Source organism: Cryptosporidium bovis, assembly GCF_009768925.1.
Source record: "Cryptosporidium bovis isolate 45015 chromosome Unknown contig_6, whole genome shotgun sequence".
Taxonomy (NCBI): domain Eukaryota; phylum Apicomplexa; class Conoidasida; order Eucoccidiorida; family Cryptosporidiidae; genus Cryptosporidium; species Cryptosporidium bovis.
Window position 1 is genome coordinate 286642 of NW_027125007.1, and position 20436 is coordinate 307077.

Consider the following 20436-nt stretch of genomic DNA (forward strand, 5'->3'; position numbering starts at 1 on the left):
GGTAACTTAAGTTTACATATGGTATTGATTTTTTTTACAGAGGGGTTATAGCTTATGAGGGGCCTGTGGCTTGAAACCCAAAGATAACTGTAATAGAAAAAACCATAAAACGAAGACAAGCGAATATTTTTTTTAACGAAATTCTCTTATTTTTGTGTTATATTACACTTAATACCACTGTGGTTGGACATATTCGCTTTTTTTTGTCAACATTTTTTACAATAATAGGGAAAGCCTAGAGGAAATTAAGAGGACCATTTAGAAAAAATGGTAAGTTTGAGTAAGATATCGTTGAGTGCAAGGAATAACTTGTGATTTTAGTCGATTTTAAGTTATAATGGAGGTTCCATACTGGCTATGAAGGGGAAAGAGTGTGTAGCTTTTGCTACAGATATGAGGCTTGGTTCTAACCAATACAGAACAATAGCAACTAATTTCGATAAAATAATAAGACCTAGCTCCAAGACGCTTATAGGATTTTCTGGACTTGCTACAGATATAAATACAATGACTAGCTTAATAAAGTTTAAAACAAATCTTTATCATCTTCGTGAGGAGCGTGAAATTGGTGTTAAAGCTTTAAGCCACATGACGGCTTCAATTTTATATGGTAGAAGATTTAGCCCGTACTTTGTTGAACCAATAGTTGCTGGATTGGATGCTGATAATGTTCCTTACATTGCAGCATTTGATCTTATTGGTTGTCTTTCCGTTTGCAATGAATTTGCAATATCAGGTACTGCGGATAATCAACTTTTTGGTATATGTGAATCATATTACAGGCCTGATTTAGAACCTGATGAATTAATGGAAATTGCATCCCAGTGCATACTTTCAGGTGTTGATAGGGATGCATTTTCTGGGTGGGGTGTGAAGGTTTACCTTTTAACACCAAAGAAACTTACAACAAAGACACTTTATACAAGACTAGATTAATTTTGTAAATCTAGTTATACACTATATTTAAAAGTAGGATAAATTAGAGTAAAAACAATTTTTATGTAAGCTTAACAAAAAAAAGAGAAAAAATAATATAAATATTTGTATCTCCTAATATAGAACTATTTAAATGAATAACTTTGTCACGTCATTTATGTTAAATTGTTTTATTTTACTAATGTGTATTATATAACCGGCCTCATTTACGTAGCAAGCATAGCTTTGTTTTCCTGATTATTTCGTTCAGAACTTTCTGTGATTTTAATCGGTGGAGGGAGATTGTATATTTTGTATATTTCCCTCGAATCTACTATTGCAACCGCTGCCAAAGTGCAAATTGTTGATATACCACAAACTAACATCATTCTCCAATATAACTTATAAACAATTGAATTGTACTCTCTATTTTCATACTTTGCGAGCCTTATCACAGAATCTATTACAACTATAGACAGGGACTGCAACAAAAGCATACCAAACTTCCAACCACCCTGATAAGGTAGAAGAGCATCTTTACTGGGCCAGTAAACTAACATGATGCCATATACTGCAATAGTTAGTGATATGATATGCAAAATATTAAAAAATATAGCTTTAGATGGATGTGTTACATTTATAATTCCAACAACAACATTCACAAAAAGATATTGAAAAACTAATATATAACTTACAATAAGTGTTTTTGGTTGAAAATATGTTTCACCACCAGTAGTTAACATAAACGGTGGTACTTTCCACAAATAATAAGGTCCAGTTCTTCTTATTGCTGTTACAATTTGTTCTGAACCTCCAAAATACTCAACAAATAGATCCCATAACCAAATGTAGCTCGTACCTTGGTATATTGTTTGTACAACATTATACATTCCAAATCCAAGTGGCGAGATACAAGATAAAAACTGCATCAATACACTCAATGGGAAACCCAAAAATATGTATAAATACAGGCTTACTATCTTTACTGGAAAAACCGTATTAGTTACATTTCTAACTTGTTCTCCTGCTTTCTTCAATTTGCGATACTTTCTTATTGAAAATCCTATGACAATAATTAAACATATAAGTGTAAATATAAATGCCATTTTTACTTCTGGAACCCCCTTTTCCGTAAATGTATCTCCAAGTTCTGGAAATCTTGAATCTAATTCTGATTCTATCATTGAATATTTTTCACTCTCAAAACCTCTTCTCGTATTTAACTTTCCCCCAGTTAAATTCAATTCAGTGCTTGAAGTATTGTGGTAAACATTAAATTTTGAATACTTATCATAGTTATCGCCTTCTTTCTTTATACCAACTGTTTTATTTGACTCTTTTACTTTATCTGTATATACATTTTTATCTGAACTCTGACTATTTTTTTGTTGTGAATCAACTGTAGAGGTTGAAGAGCCACTCTTAGACCCCGGAGAGAAGCTTGAAGAAAGTGAGGTACTATTTGTGGAAGACGGAGGTGCAGAAGGTGAGGAACCACTTGTGGAAGGTGAAGGGGAAGGTTGGGGAGGAGGTGAGGAACCACTTGTGGAAGGTGAAGGGGAAGGTTGGGGAGGAGGTGAGGAACCACTTGTGGAAGGTGGAGAAGGTGAAGAAGACGAAGATGAGTTACTTGTTTCTGATGTAGCTTCAGAATGTTTAATGTCTGCAGTCGCACTTTCTGATATTTTTTTCGCCTCAGTCATACTCTTAATTGATGGCAATTTGATTATTTTACTTGTTGTTGTTTGGTCCTCAGTTTCTAAGTGTTCACTTTTCTTAATATTAACAACAGGAATAGTTATCTGAGCTTCAGTATGGAGTTTTTCCGGCGTTAAAGTAGTTTTTTTTTCCTCCATCACCTTATGAATTTTTAGTTTGCTTATTTTCAATCACAACAAAAAAAATGTAGTTGCAATTTATTTATAATAAATTGATAATTCAATTAAATTCCATGCATGCAAATGAGTAAAAAAAGTTAAGCTGCAATTAAATTATTGTTCACCTTTGTATTATTTCTTCTAAAACGAGAATATTTTAAAGACCAAACTGAACTAACAGACAAAAAAAGTGCTGATTCTTCGACTTAAAATTTAATAGATTACCTGGGGAAATGAGTGTACTTGTTATCCATAAACCAAAATATACTCTTTTCTTAAAAAAGATCACATTAAATGACAAATTAATACTCGTATTCTCCTACATTTAATAATACATAAATATTTCGTCGCAAATTAATATCTAGTTTAGTACTATATCCCTAACATATATACCAAAAATCCAAAAACAAGCAACATTATGCACCCTTTTTTAAAGCTCATTGTGTGTATTTCCTAATAATATAGATATTTCATGTAACAAAACTCTAATACACGGAAAATTTACCGTACACCTAAATTTTTAGTTAGCCTTAAGCAATCAATTCGATACGGGAAAGGAGGAGGAACGGTTATACTTATCAAACATATGAAAAAATCAAACACTTTGTCCACAAAATATAAATAATCACAGTACAAAGTTATTCTCCATTTAATCTATATATTTGCACTTTAAAAAGCCGTTGAAAAAACACACAAAATGGCGCTATCTCTGTAAATTCTTTTTGGTTTAAAAAATCGTATTGCCGCCAAACCTAGTTAAACATGTATTAACAAAGCCAGATTTTATAATATAAAGGAAGGAATATCAGGGTGAAGAAAGGACTCGGTACATTTGATAAAATTGAATTTAATAATTGCATTTATATCCTGTTTAAAGTGATATATATACATTTATATTGTACAATATTTCAAGTTCACAGAATAAAAGTTGAAAAATAAATAGTGGGAAATCGAGACATAGTGAATATGTTTTTGGATCAAATATATATTGATTTATTTATTAAACTTATCAGTTACCTTATAATAGTCGGTTCAGGAATTGTTAAAATACCACAAATAATTAAAATACTTAGATCAAAAAGCACCAAAGGAATAAGCAGTTTTGGAATATATATAGAAATACTTTCATCATGTATATATTCTTTTTCAAATTTTCGATTTAATGTACCATGGCTATTATGGGCAGACAGTGCATTTATTGGATTGCAAAACTTAGCAATATTAATATTATGTATAAGATATTCAAAAGATGAGAAAAACAAAAATGGCATCAAATTTAGTCACATTTTCTATTTGACTTCAATTACACTGCTTATTGCAGCTCTTTACCAAAATCTAATAAATATTAGTGTACTGAAGTATCTATCAATCTCGCCACTCATTTTTGTTGTTTTATCAAGAGTTCCCCAAATTGTTAAATGTTATATTGAAAGTAGTACTGGACAACTTTCTTTCATTTCATTTTTCCTCCTTACCGGTGGTTCATGGTCTAGAGTTGCTACCGTTCTTTTCAGCGAATCTAAATCAAATAATATTCTTCTCCTTACAAATGTAATATCAGCTTTACTAAATACGATACCATTAATGCAAATTATAATTTTTAAATACTGTTCTACTATTTCAGAGAGCAATAAAGCGGAGAGTAGAAAACATTCAAAAAGAAAAATCGATTAATTTTTGCTTGAAAGTTGGTTTCTTATGTTATATTTGAAGGATAACAAATGACTTCTTACTAATCATATCACGATTTTTTTCTTTATTTGGGTGTATTACTATTCTCGAAGTATATATGTTTAATAGATTACGTGACTTTAACTGGTTGAACTTTTATTTCTTTTTTAATAGTCAAATACTTCTGTACTTTCGATATCATAATTAATCAAATGCTTTATCTAAGATATCTATACGGCTTTCGGATATTTTTTTACTTGCATTTACTAAACAAAGGTGAGAAAACTAGAGATAATAGCTATATTTGATGCGTATGTGAGGTTATTCACTCGTGTTACACGTAAATATTTAAGTCTATCTTCAATATTTTCATAGCATACTTTACCTATTAATCTTTCCCACTTTTCATGAGTCATATTCGTGAAGACGCTGTGGAAGTTCTCTTTTTAAGACATATCCCCTGCTTTTTTTCTTTTTTTTGTCCCATTTACGTGTAGCTAAATAAAAAAGCATTTGAAAACTGCATGTAACTTTGACGATTAAAAAAAAGAACGATGCATGTAAAATATAAAAAAAGGGTAATTCACAATTTATGGCGCCATTGTTTTAAAGTAATGATTTTATGTAAACGAAAAATTAATGGCCTTTGTTTCTTTTATGGAATAAAACTAAAATATATTATAATCATATTTGCGTATCTAATTAATGTAGGATATAAGGGTACCATATTCGTTCAATGTTATATGCAAAACATTTTTAATGCAGTAAATACAAGATAAAGTAAGTAATTGAAAATAGTTGGTATGAAAAACAATAAAAACAAGAAAACGAGATTAAGATGTCCAAACATAGAAGGAGAATTAAGAGCAATATGTGTTCCATGTAACAATAGTAATTTATCCCACATAAAGTCAATATGTGAGAAAGCACTGATTAGTTTCAGACACTATAGAGATGTAATACAAAAAACAAATGAGGAAGATAACAAAAATCATTTTAAGCATTTTCCAATAACGGATGTCTGCTCTGCATGTAGAGAAGCAATAATAACTTCTATAAACTACTCAGATGGCACACAGCTTTTTATTTTAGGTATAAACTGTTTGCAACAAATATTAATTCCTGGTTTGTTGGATACTTTTCACAAGATAACAATATTGGCGGTGTTAAATGAGGTTTCTCTTAAAGTTACTAATTCAATGAAGGTTAAAAACAAGAATTCCAATGGTAACTTCAATTATTACTATAATTTTAATATTGGTTATAACGGTAATGTGGGCAGAAACAATTCAAATAACAATATTAAGGGCAAGAATACTTTCGTTTCTGGAGGTAATACAAGTGGTAATATTGTAAGCAGTAGTGGTGGAGGTAGTCGTAGTAACTCTGTATTAAGTTGTTCTAATAGCGAGAAAGAGCAGATATTGCTTAAAGTTATACAAACATCTTTATTGTTTCTAAATCCAGAAATAATAGAATTTAATGAAGTTATGATAACTCTTTTGGTTAGCATAATATCTTCTTTTTTCAATATATCCGGTTACTATCAACTTGCTCAAATGTCACATCTCGCCATAAGACAATTAGTAAATCTTTCACTTGATTACATTCACTTAAATAGTATTGAAAACTCCTCAGATCAAATAAATGGAATTGTAAAAGAGATAAATGAAGTAAAAATTACAGAAAAAATAGAGAATGAAAATGAAGAGTCGTTTGTGGTTGCATTATTACTAATTAAAGATATTTCAATTATGATTGATAAACAGGTTGTTGAGAACGTTATGCTGGTTTCAAATACCAAATACGTGCAAGAAACTCAAAATAAATCCCTCCAAATCCAAGACGACAGTGATTTAACACCACTTTCGCTGCTTAGAGGCGGAATAACAATACCTCCAAGTATTTGTTTAGACATATGGAATGAAATTTTGGACCAAAATAACGTAGGTAATTTGAGCAATTATAATATAAATTTGTTGCTTGAAAACAATAATGATCTGAAGAGTCTAATTAACAACGTATTATTTCCATCTTTAACGAGATGCATACAAAACTCATGTAAGGAATTAAATACTAATATGTCGCAAAGCATGTACGATTTTGTAATGTTTGCGAGATATATCAGACTGTTCATCAAGATATTAGAATATAATGTATGCAAAAATTTTAATGGCCCATATATAAAAGATTGTATATGCAATATCATTTTGAGTTTCATAAAGACTATATCTGTGGATAACATATCAAATATTCCAAGTTGGTCATTGCAATGTATTTTGGAGATGTTTGGTGAGATTATACAAAATCCAGATATTCTTTTAATAATAGGCAATATCAACATTAAAAACTACTGTCATTCCTCAAATTCACTGTTAAATTGCGAGTTTAAATCAGAAAATCTTCTAAATAATATAATTGACACTTTAAACCAAATTTTATTACATCTAAGTGATCAACTTGAATTGCTTCAGTCTAACGAAAACACATTTAATCTTTCAGTTCCTTCCTTTTTAAATGAAAAAATCAATCTTCCAAGTATTCTACTTCCACAACAAAATAATACGAATATTGAATGTGGGTATTTTATAATTGCTAGTTCGAAAAAAAACAACGAAAGAAATTTACGCCTTATTGATATTATTATGGAGGATGATCGGATTTATCATATTTCAAAATACAATGGAAGTTCGTCTTCATCAAACCGTGTTGTGCAGAACAATGTTTTAAACAGAGAATCTTCATATAATCTAGGTGAAAATGGTGGCCTCAGAACTGAAAATAAGAGAAACTGCAACTCCAATAACGGCAGCAATGACATCAATAATGCCGATTGTTATGATAATATCAATCTAAATGCACAATATTGTTCCTCAATATATTCAGTTGTGCTAGTTTCGCTTAAACCTATTGAAATTTCACTATTAATATTTGACATAATTGTAAATTTAACTTCATGTTTAAATCAAATATGCGATAAAGAAGAAATAAAAAGTGACTTTGAAAATATAATCGTAAATGTTTGGGATCCTTTATACCAGTTACTTAAGCAATGTATGAATTATCATCTATTACGTTACTATATATACAGAATAATCACATTTTTATACAAAATTTCGAGCATAACATGCCCAAAATTAAGGTTAAACAATATACTAAATATAATATATGAATCGATGCAGGTTTATTACAATAATAGTCAACTAGTTGAAGTAAAAATTTTATCTGAACCGATATTAATAGAAAAAATATTTTCACTGTACAAGTGTTATTTTTCAATATGTCATCAATATTGTGAATATTTGGATGAAACATGTTGGCAATTTTTGTTTAGATATATGGAATATATAGACAAAATAATAGACATTGGACTTGGTTCAAAGATAAAGACTAATGTAAATAGTGGGGATACTGGAGATGTATTATTTGGAAATTCTGAACAAGCAGTAAAAATTAGTTTTTCATCCCCGGATTCAAACACCGGTGAACCGGAAGTTTTTGAGTTCGACTTCAAGGTTAAAGATGAAAAATTGGACGTAGAACATTTAACTAAAACATTAGTTGCAGAGTCAACAATACTCCGAGTTTCACATCAGGTTTTTTTAAGTGAGCAAATTAAGAAACTATCACAAGACTCAATATATAGTATAATAAAGGGGATTTATCAAGAGTTAAATTACAATATAAATAAACATAATTTTGAAATAAGAACAATTGAATACTTACTCACAACACTTAGTAACATAATTAAATGTATTTATGACCAAATGAGTTATGAATTATTCATTCCAATATGGAACGACAGAATTATTCCGTTGTTGTATAACATAATAAAGTTAAATAACGGTGATATAAATACTGAATCGATTGATACAGCAAAAAATTCACAATGTGAAATGGCTAAAGATATATCAACAAGTGGAACAACCGATATAAAAAGGGCCTCTTTAAATAGTGTTTTGGAAGACAATAGGGAAAAGATTATGCAAGTTTTTAACAGCATAATGAATTTTTTGTCTGTAACTATAACTACAATATTTGTTTACATAGACAAGGACAATGAAAACCTTCAAGCGAGCAACAATAATATTCAAACATCATTATTAAACCCCTATTTGATGTTTGCGAACTCTTTTCCAATCTATAACACAATACTGGTCAGATCTTTGTATTCTATACTATGTTCAGTAATACCAAAATTGGACGAATCAACTTGGATACTAATGGTAGTTTTCATTAATAGCATAATTGAGAATAAGTATCATAATCACATTAAGTATTTAAATTACGACGATCTGACAAATAAACAGGAATTAAATTTGGACTATTGCTTACCACTTATAAATGAAAGTAAAGATGATAAAAATAATGTCGATGAGGATATCGACTTATTTCAATCGTTGTTCTTGTTAATTGAATTTTTGTGTGATGAAACTGAAATAAGCAACAGCAAATTTATATCTTCTTCCTGGAATATATTAATAGAGTCAATAGCAGTATTTGGGAGGATGAATTCCTCTATTGACAATATTGCGTTTCAAGCAGTGAGTTTGCTCTGGAAACTCACTGATCTAATTGGTACAAAATTAGTCCTATATGAACCACCAAGTTCAGAGGGTGGAAGTGTATATTATTATGACAATTTTGCGCATAGTAATTACGACATTATATTAAGCAAAAAAAATATTGTCATTTACAGAAATAGTGATAAAAATATATTTTTGTCAAATTATGTTCACATAGATATAATATGGTTAAATATTATACTTCAATTGGAGGATTTATGTAAGGATTCAAGACAAGAGACAAGAAACTGTGCATTAAAGAGTCTTTATACAACTTTAATTAAGCACTACAAAAATGTAATAAGGAACGATTTGCTGCAGGTAATAATTAAAAGAACACTTCAAAACGTGTTGGTTGAAAGCTATAATCAGTATTTAAATTCCATTCACGCCTTTAGAAGTGGCAAAACAGATGGGAACTTGAACCATGATTTATTTGATAATTCTTTAGACTTTGAATTTGAGCAGGAATTAATTAAATACAACAATCAAAGGGACAGGAACAATCACCTTTGTAATTCCAACACTGTTAATGAAAATAGCGACTCTAATAGTGAAACTGATAAGAATTTTAGTGAACATGATCGTGATCATGATAGCCAATTATCATGTTCTTTTTCAAGTGTTCTAAACAAAAAACAGTATAATCAGTCTTGGGAAGAAACGCTTGGAATAACAATTGACGGAACACTAAGAATAATAAAAGAACTTTCACTAAGTAATACTTGTAACAACAATATTTATTATGAGTGCTCACTCTTTCTTATTGACATTATTTCACCAATAATACTAGTTCAGAAAAATTACAGTGAAAACAACGGAAATGTGGTCGATATAGGTAAGGAGGTGCAAATAGTATCAGTAAAGGTTTTGTATGAGTTAATATGTGTTTCATTAAAAAACAAAAACAATGAATTATGGGATAGAACTATGGAAATATACTCCAATTTAGTCAAATGTTTGTTGTTTCAAAGTTACGATACTCTTAATAGATTGAAAAAGGCTGAAGAATACATCAACAAGAAAGAGTTTGTTTATGATCAGGCAAATGAAGAATTTAAAGAAAAAGAAATGAGAGCAATAATGTATAGAAATTATAATCTATATGTGAATAAATTGGCCAAGTATTACTTGTCTGACAAATTAGCAGAGACAATATTGCAGACTGTTGTTGATATCATCAACTTAATAACGAATAAAGATGACGACAATATGGAAACTTACACTAAATTTAAAAGTTCACACGACAGTATATTTTGTTTATTGGATATGATTATTGTTGTTATAACTTCAACTAATACATTCATCCACAATACAATTCCAATTGAGAACGCTGGCAAAACCATTGAAAATGGCAACGAAACAAACAAGGATCAAAATGATATATTTTCAATATACAAATACATTTGGGGAAAGGGTTTTTTTGAAAATAATGTGAATGCCAATATAAGTGACTTGTTCATTCCAAAACTTGTAAATTACGACAAAGATCGTGGTTTGTCTTCTATAAACAGCAGTAATTTAGTCTTTATTGAAAATTATAACAACAGTGATTTTATTCACAAAAATTACTACAAAAACCTGAGAAACGTATCTTTGCTGAATGTTTTGCCTGGTCTGATTCGTAAACATGATTTTTCTGACAATGGAAATAGTAGCAATAAAGATAATAACTGTGGGATTGATAGGATTCGGAGTCCAAATGTAGTTCATCTTCTTAGAAACATAAGGTATCCAAATAAATACTATTACAATGGAACGAGCTTCAGTTATTACAACAAGTGCAAGGAAAGTATTGTTGGTAACACCATTGTCGCAGGTGACAATGATAAAGGTGGAGGTAAGAGTGAGAAGAATCTATCTTACATGTGTTCTATCAAGAGCAGCAACGACTTCCTCTCTTCTGGAATAAACACAAATATAAGATTTATAACCACGGTGCAAACCATGGGACTGGAGGCCATGCAGTACTATCTGAATGTTCTACCCGCTGTAATAGTTGAATACTATAGCTCAGTGTGTGACGATAAGGATAATATTCACACGGAAGACTCGACTTTAAATCAACTACATAATTTAAGGTATCTAATTCCAAATATAATTAAAGTTATAACTGATTCCCTAATAGTACACGCTGAACTGTTCAAGGACACATGTAAAATAGGTTTGTCTTGCAAAACCATATCGTTGTTGGTTGGATTCTGCAGAAATACGATCATAGATGCAATCAATAAGATAAGTCAATGTAATCAGAATATTGACAAAAACTATGTTTGCAATTTCATCAGAAAAATACTAATCAACCGAGAGTCTTTGGTTTCTCAGTTACTGGAGACGCTTCCATATATATTTAATAAATTGTTGAGTATAATATCTATAGACATTTACGAAAATGTTGCGGAAACAACGGGAATTTGGATTGTTGCGAAAGAAGCACTACTCATAATGATCCAAGATTGGTTAGTGTTTCTAGCCGTACTAGACGGTGAAAAAGTCATTGATAGTGGCATTATTTGTGAATTTAATGTTAAAATGAGAAACAACTTTTGGCCTCTAACTGTAAGCGTAATAATATCCTTAATGGAATCACAGTCATTTATATACAGTAATAAATTCTTAAAATCGGTTTGTAACTCAAATGCAAGTAATATTTATGAGAGGTGTCTCTACTTCGATATATTTACCGTAAATATCTCCTTTGATCTAATTCAATCTCTTCATAATCAGTACAATAACGTGTTTAATATTGGAAAAGAGAGCACTGCCAGAACACTTATTATTCCAGAAAAGTACTACATTGAGATAATATCTTCTCTGGACAAATTTATAAGTAATATAAATATGAGCAATTTTAACTCAAATTCAAGCAAAAGTTATTTAAACAGTAAATTTCAATCGTTAAACAACTCTAATGGTGCAGGCAGCAACTGTAACTATCAATCTTTTAATATAAATGCACAAACACTGGAAATGTACATTATTGAAAGGCTGTTTGAGTTTTATGACACACTGCCTCATACAAATGATGTTCAAATATGTAATGACATTCTTCCTATACTTTATGTAAGAATAGGTAAAATGTTTAAGAACTTTTCAATGGAAGATTTACAAAGTGGATTAAGGCCGCTGCCACAACTCAAAATAGACGAAATATATAAATTAATTTCGCTAACTACCAATCACTTTAATAATTTAATTAATATAAATCAAGACAAAAACAACACGGTTTCCGAAAAATCGTCTCTAAACCAATTGCTTGTAAACGTATTGCCCGGCTTGATTGAGTGTATAACATGCAAAGACCAGAATATAAGACAAAACATTAAAAATTCACTCAAAGACATAACCAGGCATCTATCTTTTGGGGGTAAACGTAATTAACTATTAAAATTTAACTTTAGAGTTTGTTTTTTTACTAGAATAAAATTTAGCCGTTTTGGTTTAAGTTCCTGTTCAGTTCTGCACCGTACTCCTCTTGAACTCTTTTTTTCCTAATAATTAAGACTTAAATAGTTTATATTGATAATTCTATAAACATACCTTCTTTCCTGCCTTTTTCTTTCAATCTCTCTTTGCTCTAAAAATAACACAAAAATTATTAAATAAGTCTTTTTCTAGAAAAGAACCTACCTAGTTTAGAGGGCACCAAATAATGGCGTATTCGTCCCTTTATTTCCCCCTTCTCATTATTTAAAATGTATTTAGAGCCCTCCTTCCTACTTTCGTTATATTTTGCCCAAATTCCAAAGTGCTGAAATACTATGGAACCGGCAATCGCAACATTTAAAGATGCCGTTCCGTAGCCGTACATCGGAATGTGAACCAAATAGTCACAAACGTTAATATATTTGTCGCTCAATCCTGTCCATTCATTTCCCAATATAAATGCAGTTGAACGTCTAAAGGGATGAGGATATATCGGTTTTGAATACTCACATATCTCGACTCCAACAATATCCATCTCATTATCCCTAATTATCTCCACAGCCTCATTCAAATTGTCGTAATACGTAATGCTAAGGTGCGGAAGTGTTCCTTTATTACCGAAAGTCCTTAGCTTTCTCTCCCCCACAACCAGAACTTCTGAAACCCCAAATGCGCATGCACTTCTCAGTAACGTGCCGAAATTCTGTCTTTTAGATATATTCGACAACACCAAGTAAAATTCTTGCGGATCACTGCCATTATCTCCGCAATTATCGTCGCAAAAACTACCACAATTACCCATTCCATCGCCAGCACCACCCAACTCTACTCCACCACTCCCTCTTCCCTCCTCTTCCCCTTCTCGCATTCCCCAAACAAAGTCCTATTGCAAAAGGAATCAAATCTCCAAAAATCAAGCAAAGCATGCGCACCTTGCCTTGCTTTACCGTTTAAATTGACTTTAAGCACGATACCTCTAAGCAACTCCAGCTGGCGCCAAGACACGCGGCAAGACATATTTACATTATTGGATTTTTACGGAATAGATACATTTTTTTAAAAGGAGAAAGATAGAAAGGCACAGGTTGAATAACATAGTAGTAAATAGTGCGATTTGGGGGGAATAAGAAAGAAACTGTCAACAATTTCGGTCTGCTTTTAGATGCTGTAGTCGTCTTTTGTGTGCTAACTTTTTGATTTACTCGGTTCCAATTTGAGTATTTACATTGTGGAAAATAGGTTACAGAACACAGGAGCGGTTTTAATAAACGACTTACTTTTGAGCACTACTTATCACGGATTCGCTGATGAAACTTCTGAAAAGTTGATGCAGTTGGGAAAATACGACGTTTACAAGTGTGATATATGTATATGTTTTGCAAATATACATAATACAGTATTTAAATACGCAACACTAATATGAGATACATGTTTGTTTGTGTTTTGTTTTTTTCCTAGTAAGAATAATTTACATGCAAATAAGAAATGGAGGGGTTTCATCCGGATTGGCAAGGATATTTGAAGCCACTTATTGCACTGGTCGCTCCAGAAAGCATACAAGAGGATTTGTATAATAGTATAAGCTCATTTCGCCCAAAAACAAGCTTATTCCACGACAAGTACCTTGAATTGAAATGTTTAACACACAAAGAATTGTTAAATCCAAGTATATCAAACTTTGTGACGCCGTCTAGAAACTTAATTAAATCGTCACTAACGATTTCAAGTTCTCCATCTGCGTATTTGGGAGGCAGAACCGGTCACGGACTTGGAGGGATTGACATTCTGAGCGTGAATTGGATGTATAAGGTCAGATACGACACTCCGGCACTTTATATCCTTTGTTTCGACTGGCAAGAGTACCCACTAATGGACGAAGGTAGCAATGTGATATCAATGGAAGACCAGGAAAAGATAAATAGCCTTGAGAACGACGCGATAAATGTTATAAGATCAATTTCAGCAATATTAAAAAAAAGACAATCACCACCTTCTGTTCTTATTTTTGTAATACTTCCAACAGGAACAAGAGACCCACAGTCGTGTGTAACGTGCTTTAGAAAAAACCATTTTCCAGAATTACAAGCGATATTTGTAACATGTGGACTTAAACATCAGAAACAGCTTAATATAAGAATAGAAAGACTAGCGGAGATGGCGTACGAAACCTCTCAGGCGTACTATAGTGAAAATGAACGTAGATGGAGAAAATCTGCAATTAAAGCTCAGACGGCGGGGATAACGGCTTCAAGTGAGAATTTTATAAACGGTTTTTCAGTTAAAAGTGCTTCATCTGGACTCCGCAGTTCCTTTACTGGGACTGTTCAAAGTGGTTTGTCCCCTAGATTTAAACGTAATTCCTATATCTCACTGTCAAATTCATCTAATTTAAGTCTAATTAAAAATAGTAACATTGTAAGTTACTCCTCTAGTATTCAGAGAACTGCAAAAAACAACTCATTTACGTCAACTTCATCTGGCAATGGGTTTCATAATATAACACAACTTCAATCAAAAGTTCTATTAATTAGATACTGCATTAAGAGTGCTGTTATGAACGAATTTTGTGGTAATTTTGTACTCGCTACCAAACAATATATTGCTGCCTGGGATAATATTATGAGTGAAACCAACATCCCTTCTTATCAATTTGTCATATTTTGTAATATAATCAGTATCAGACTTTATCATATATACGTGATTAATGGTGAGATTAGAGAAGCTATGAATCATCTTAAAATTCACACGAAAATACTCAGAGAATTTGGTTTAAATCACACCAAATTCTCATTTCTTTCTTCTCTTTGGCTCTCACTGATTCTACAGAAACTCGCTTCTATTCTTTTCTTCTATATCATCAATAAGCAATCTAGCGATCTGTTAACCAGTAAAAGCAGTTTTGACTCTGAAATTATTAAAGACAGGCTTTTGTACCCTGATGGGATCGAGTCCTCTGTAATACCTCTTTCTGTTAATTCAAAAAACTCCAGTAGAACTTCTTTGAATTCTGGCAGTAATTTGAAGTCTTTTGGTAATAACGATGACAGTCTGAGACAAAATAACGGTCACGGTGACAATTACAAAAGTTTAGACAGCAACGGCGACGCTAATAACAATGGAAATGATAGTGAAGACTGTGTTGACAACAGAATTTCCGTTGAAAATGCTCCTACTCGTTTCAATAAAAGTGAAAAGGACGAGTCATGTAGTGAAGCTGATGATCTCGGAAACACTTTGTCCTTCATAGCCAAGTCTATCCAAAACATAGTGATCAAGATAAAAACTCCCGTTTCAAATGGTTTTACTTCCAATAGTGCCGTCACTGCCACCACCGCTTCAACAGTTGGTAGTAATAAAAGTGACTATACTGGTGCTCCCACTACTAGGAAGCAAAATCAAGGCAAAAATGAATCTGAGACTGGTAGCTCACGAAATCAAGATAATAATATAATTGACATTCTATTAAACATATCAAAACTCTACAAAGTTTCAGCCGAGTACTCGCACAAATCAAGAAAACAACTATTTGAAATATCTGAAAACTATGGCGAAGATTTTTTCAGTGTGGACATTGATGTAGGAGGGGAGATACTTTCTCCGGTGTCTTTGGGTTGCTTCGAGGAGCTATCTTCCCCAGAATCTTTTCTCGAATATGAGCAAAAACCAAATATACCAAAGGGTTTTTTCAGCAACCTAAGTGCATTCAGCTCACTTTACATTGGATATGATAACATTAACATTAAGCAAATAGAAGACAAAAATCTGTTGTGTGAAATACTTGCGTCTTGTGAAATAGCAAGAAGATACATCAGAAAATTGCTCTATACTAACTCGCTTTTCAACAGATGTATTTCTTTATTTTACATGTCAGCTGTTGTATATAGACATTTTTACCCGAATAAGTCGAAATCACTTTTAATTAATAGCATTAATAATGAAAATGAGGTTTGCAATGACATTGAGACTGTCAACATAACTAAAAACGACATTAGTGACAACTTTGGTTCAAAAAGTTATATGAACAGATTCTTTTATATGATATCATTCTCATTTGCTGAATATTTATTCGATGAAAACTATATAAACTGTTCGCTAAGTATATACGAGTCTATTTTTAAAGCAATGATACCAAAACACATATTTTCCGAAATAGAAGAGCTTAAAAAAATAAATGTTCAAGAACTTAGAAATATGAGTAAAAAAAGAGGTCTTTCTGTATGGGATACGCTCAGTCAACAAATTATGAATACATGTTTTCATATCACAACCAACTTCATAAAATCAAGAACATGGTTGTTCATTCGTAAAATATGCTTAAGAATCATAACTTGTCTTTCAATACAAAATCTAAGTTTAGAGGACAATAGAAACGAATTAACCAAAATGTGTGGATTGGTTTCTTGGAGTTGTGAAAGTGGCGATGACGATTTCTTAGTTAAACTAAACAAGAAGATAATGAATTCTGGGGTTAATAATGGAGGAGGCACAAACTACAACTTAAAAAACAAACAAGATGACCAATATATATATTCGGTTGTAACCAGCTTTTTAACTGTAATTAACTCGAAAAAATCATGGATTGAAAACAATGATAAGTCCGACAAAAATTCGATACACTTTTATATATTATTTTTTTGTTACATTATCATTGCATGTGATATTGAAAATAATTCTAATAATAACATTACATGCAAAAGGGATATATTTGAGTTCCACGACTGGATTACAAAGCTTTACATAAAAATAATTAATTTAAAAGACAACGAACGTGTTCTGGAGAGGAATGATTGCATCAGTAACTGCTCGAGAAACGTAATATTGACGCACTTTTTATATAACACATATTCAACGATTAAATACGATGTTGATTCTCCTAGCAATATAAAAATAGAGATACATCACCTTCCCAACTTTGTGTACAAACTTGTTAATGATAAAATGGGAATAGAGTTAATAAGCAACATTGGAATTTTGAAGGTTGAAATCAAGAATTTCGAATTATACGAATTTAAAGAAGAAAACAACTTCAACATAAGAATAAGACTAGATTGTGTTATTGATAAAATCGACTTTACTCAAATTAATAATGATGTCATCAATTTAACTAGATACTACTATAAAGAGTACATTCCTGAAATAATGATAGTAGGTTTATTTTCTTATTTTCATGTTGGGCCTTGTGACAATGACTATATTAAATTTGCAATAAATTCAATAAAATATTTCGATTTTAAGAAAACAATAGGAAAAAGCTCAAAGTACATTTACAACTACTCTTATGTTCAGTTTTGTGTGAGAAATCCGCCTTTATCTTATTTCTCAAATTTTGGAAGCTGGTTACGCAATAGCAAAACACTTATATATAGCACTCCTAAACTAAACGTTGTTCCAGGTGGCTTTTTAGATATCAACACAAATACAGTTGTTAACCCAATACCGCTGTTTAAAGTCCCTTTTGACCAAGTTTACTTTACTTCAAGAATCAGATTTCCATACTACTTCCTTCCAATATTTTGCAAATTGAACACCAAAAACATGTTGTTAACAGATAAAATGAACGAGAGGATGTTGAGTATTCAGAGGCAAATAGAAGCCTTGAAACAAGTATGCAAACTTTGGCTTTTGTCCCCCTTTAACACTCTCAATGTTGCATTATCTGAAACAAAAGACAGAATAGACAGCATCGAAAAGGTAACCTATAATTCTGTAGTAAACGAGCTAAAACCTCTGGAGCTTCTATTGAGACTTCCCGGTAACATTAGCGAGAATTTCACAATCGAGGTTAATTTTAATGTGAATAAATTGATACCCAGAGACTATTCGAGTCACTACCATCAAGACAATGACGAGAACTCCACTTCAAAGCTAGGTTACATTAAGATACCGGATGAACAAGTTGACGGAAATAAATGGGAAGTGATTTTTTCAGAGTCCAAGATACTGTTAGACAATACAAATAACTGCAGAAACAACGTTATCAACAATAATCAGAACATCCTGCTATACTCTTCTTCCTCAAGTTCGCTAAACAACACGAGATTTATGATTGACTATAAACTTTTGACTGAATTTAGAGGCAGCAATCCAGAAGAAGATAAATTTGGTTTTATCGTGAACAAAGCGAATGAAAAAAAGATGGTTCGCTTTAGTGGTGTTGAAACAAGTATTACAAATTCTGGAAATTTTGTTTTTGCCCCACAAAATGATAGAGACCAGAATAACTACCCTCCGACCCCATTTTTCAAGATTATGAGGGACGAAAACGGAATACCTGAAAGTGAGGACATTTGTGTTCGAAACGGCTCAAATGAAGTCAATTCACGCGAGATTTTACTTTTACTACCGCTTTTCTTGTCAATCAACAAGAATGGTGAATATGAAGTTACAATCAACGTCAGAATAATAGACTCCAATAAAGATGATTGTAGTGACCAAAATCCTTGTGTACTCAACAATATAATAATTCACGAGTTGAATATTTCAAGAAAGTGGTTCATTGGAGAATGTGTAACTATTAACTCGAAAATACCAGAAATGAATTCCCTAAATGGCAATGTTAATTACCTAAATTTAAACTTTAATCAACTTGAAAGTAAAATTGTTCCCATAAATGATAATATGAACCAGTTATTTTGCATCATGTTTGAGATTCTTAATAAGCAATATAAAGATGTTATTTTTATTGATAAATTCATATTACCAAAAAAATTCAGTATGCTAGATAACAATTTTCCAATTACTCTCGGTGGCTACGAATCTAATTCAATATTAATTAACATAACTAAAGACGACTTCCATAATTACTATCTCTCTGAGAAGGGAAAATCGGTTAATAGTGAAATACTCGAAAATATCGAATATTCTCCAGAAGTTGTTATATCGCTGCTATACAATCTATCCTGCGAGGTTCAATTTTTTAGGGGCAATTTGCAATTTCTAAACTTTATCTTGTATCCATTTCAATTAATTGTTCCAAATAACGAATCTAACCTAGCTTGTGGCGACATTGGGAATATGAAATTGTCATTCAAGTCACTACCAATTCACTATAATTTGTCCAGCAACCTACTAAATACGCTAATATTACCATATACAAGGTTCTTCCCGATTACCCTTGAAACGAAAACGGACCGAATTATATATGCAAAAACCCCATTTACCTATGAAGCCATCATCACAAATCATACCAATTTACCGCAGAGCATTAAGTACTCGCTAATATATCCCCCGGATTCACTTATTTCCAATAAAAACAACCCAAGTGACAATCAGCCATTGCCTACATGGTTGCCTCTACTTACTCAAGGTATAACTTCCAACTACACTATATTAAGCCCAAATTCCAAAAAAACACTAAAATGGATATGCATCCCAACTCAATCTGGCACCATTCCTCTGCCATGTATTTACATCCAATCAGACAGATCTAATAAGCAATTCATTGATAATAGTAATAATCCCAAAGCAAGCAGGCACCTAGGCGGGTCATCTTACTTACAAAGCAATTACCAAACACCTTCAATCTTGTACACCTCTGAGAAAAGAATAGTTGTCATTCCTAAATCTTAGCTTTAGACTTTTAATGTTTACATTGCCATTATTTTTATTTCCATATTTTGCATCCCCTGCATGTACTACATGTATGCATGCATTTCGTTTTAATTATTTTTCCACTTTAAACCGAGACTGCATGGTGATGGTACACCATACCCGCTGATTTTATTTAATTTATAGTTTATTAACTTTAAGAAGAAAACATCTTTAATAATGTATTGAGCGATGAAATAAAAGTATATTTTTTTGTCGGGAGAAATTGTTTTATTGTTATTTTAGGCAAATAGGTACAAGTTATAATCAATAGAATATCATAACTTTCCTTCCTTGTTTAATTATTAATTATGCACTTTGCAGGATTGAAATGGATTTACACCAAACCTTTCCTTTTGATTTATTGCATTTACTACCAAAAATAATTTAAATAT

General features: G+C 31.7%; 6 protein-coding genes across 6 annotated transcripts; 4 read left to right on the plus strand and 2 right to left on the minus strand.

The window, feature by feature from the left end:
* Positions 1-267: 267 nt before the first annotated feature.
* Positions 268-936, plus strand: FG379_003098 (putative proteasome component; the record flags this gene model as incomplete). Its single annotated transcript, XM_067328756.1, has 2 exons — positions 268-270; positions 322-936. 2 exons carry the CDS (start codon positions 268-270, stop codon positions 934-936), a joined length of 618 nt encoding a protein of 205 aa, XP_067184896.1.
* A 206-nt stretch (positions 937-1142) lies between these two features.
* FG379_003099 (uncharacterized protein) lies at positions 1143-2771 on the minus strand (the record flags this gene model as incomplete). Its single annotated transcript, XM_067328757.1, has 1 exon — positions 1143-2771. The coding sequence occupies one exon, from the start codon at positions 2769-2771 to the stop codon at positions 1143-1145; it is 1629 nt and encodes a 542-aa protein (XP_067184897.1).
* Positions 2772-3758: 987 nt separating this feature from the next.
* On the plus strand, positions 3759-4466 carry FG379_003100 (MPU1p; the record flags this gene model as incomplete). Its single annotated transcript, XM_067328758.1, has 1 exon — positions 3759-4466. The coding sequence occupies one exon, from the start codon at positions 3759-3761 to the stop codon at positions 4464-4466; it is 708 nt and encodes a 235-aa protein (XP_067184898.1).
* Positions 4467-5266: 800 nt separating this feature from the next.
* FG379_003101 (uncharacterized protein) lies at positions 5267-12409 on the plus strand (the record flags this gene model as incomplete). Its single annotated transcript, XM_067328759.1, has 1 exon — positions 5267-12409. The coding sequence occupies one exon, from the start codon at positions 5267-5269 to the stop codon at positions 12407-12409; it is 7143 nt and encodes a 2380-aa protein (XP_067184899.1).
* Positions 12410-12626: 217 nt separating this feature from the next.
* FG379_003102 (OBP33pep like) lies at positions 12627-13322 on the minus strand (the record flags this gene model as incomplete). The annotated part of the gene is made up of 1 exon (XM_067328760.1): positions 12627-13322. One exon carries the CDS (start codon positions 13320-13322, stop codon positions 12627-12629), a length of 696 nt encoding a protein of 231 aa, XP_067184900.1.
* Positions 13323-13939: 617 nt separating this feature from the next.
* Positions 13940-20023, plus strand: FG379_003104 (uncharacterized protein; the record flags this gene model as incomplete). The annotated part of the gene is made up of 1 exon (XM_067328762.1): positions 13940-20023. One exon carries the CDS (start codon positions 13940-13942, stop codon positions 20021-20023), a length of 6084 nt encoding a protein of 2027 aa, XP_067184902.1.
* Between the last annotated feature and the right edge of the window lie 413 nt (positions 20024-20436).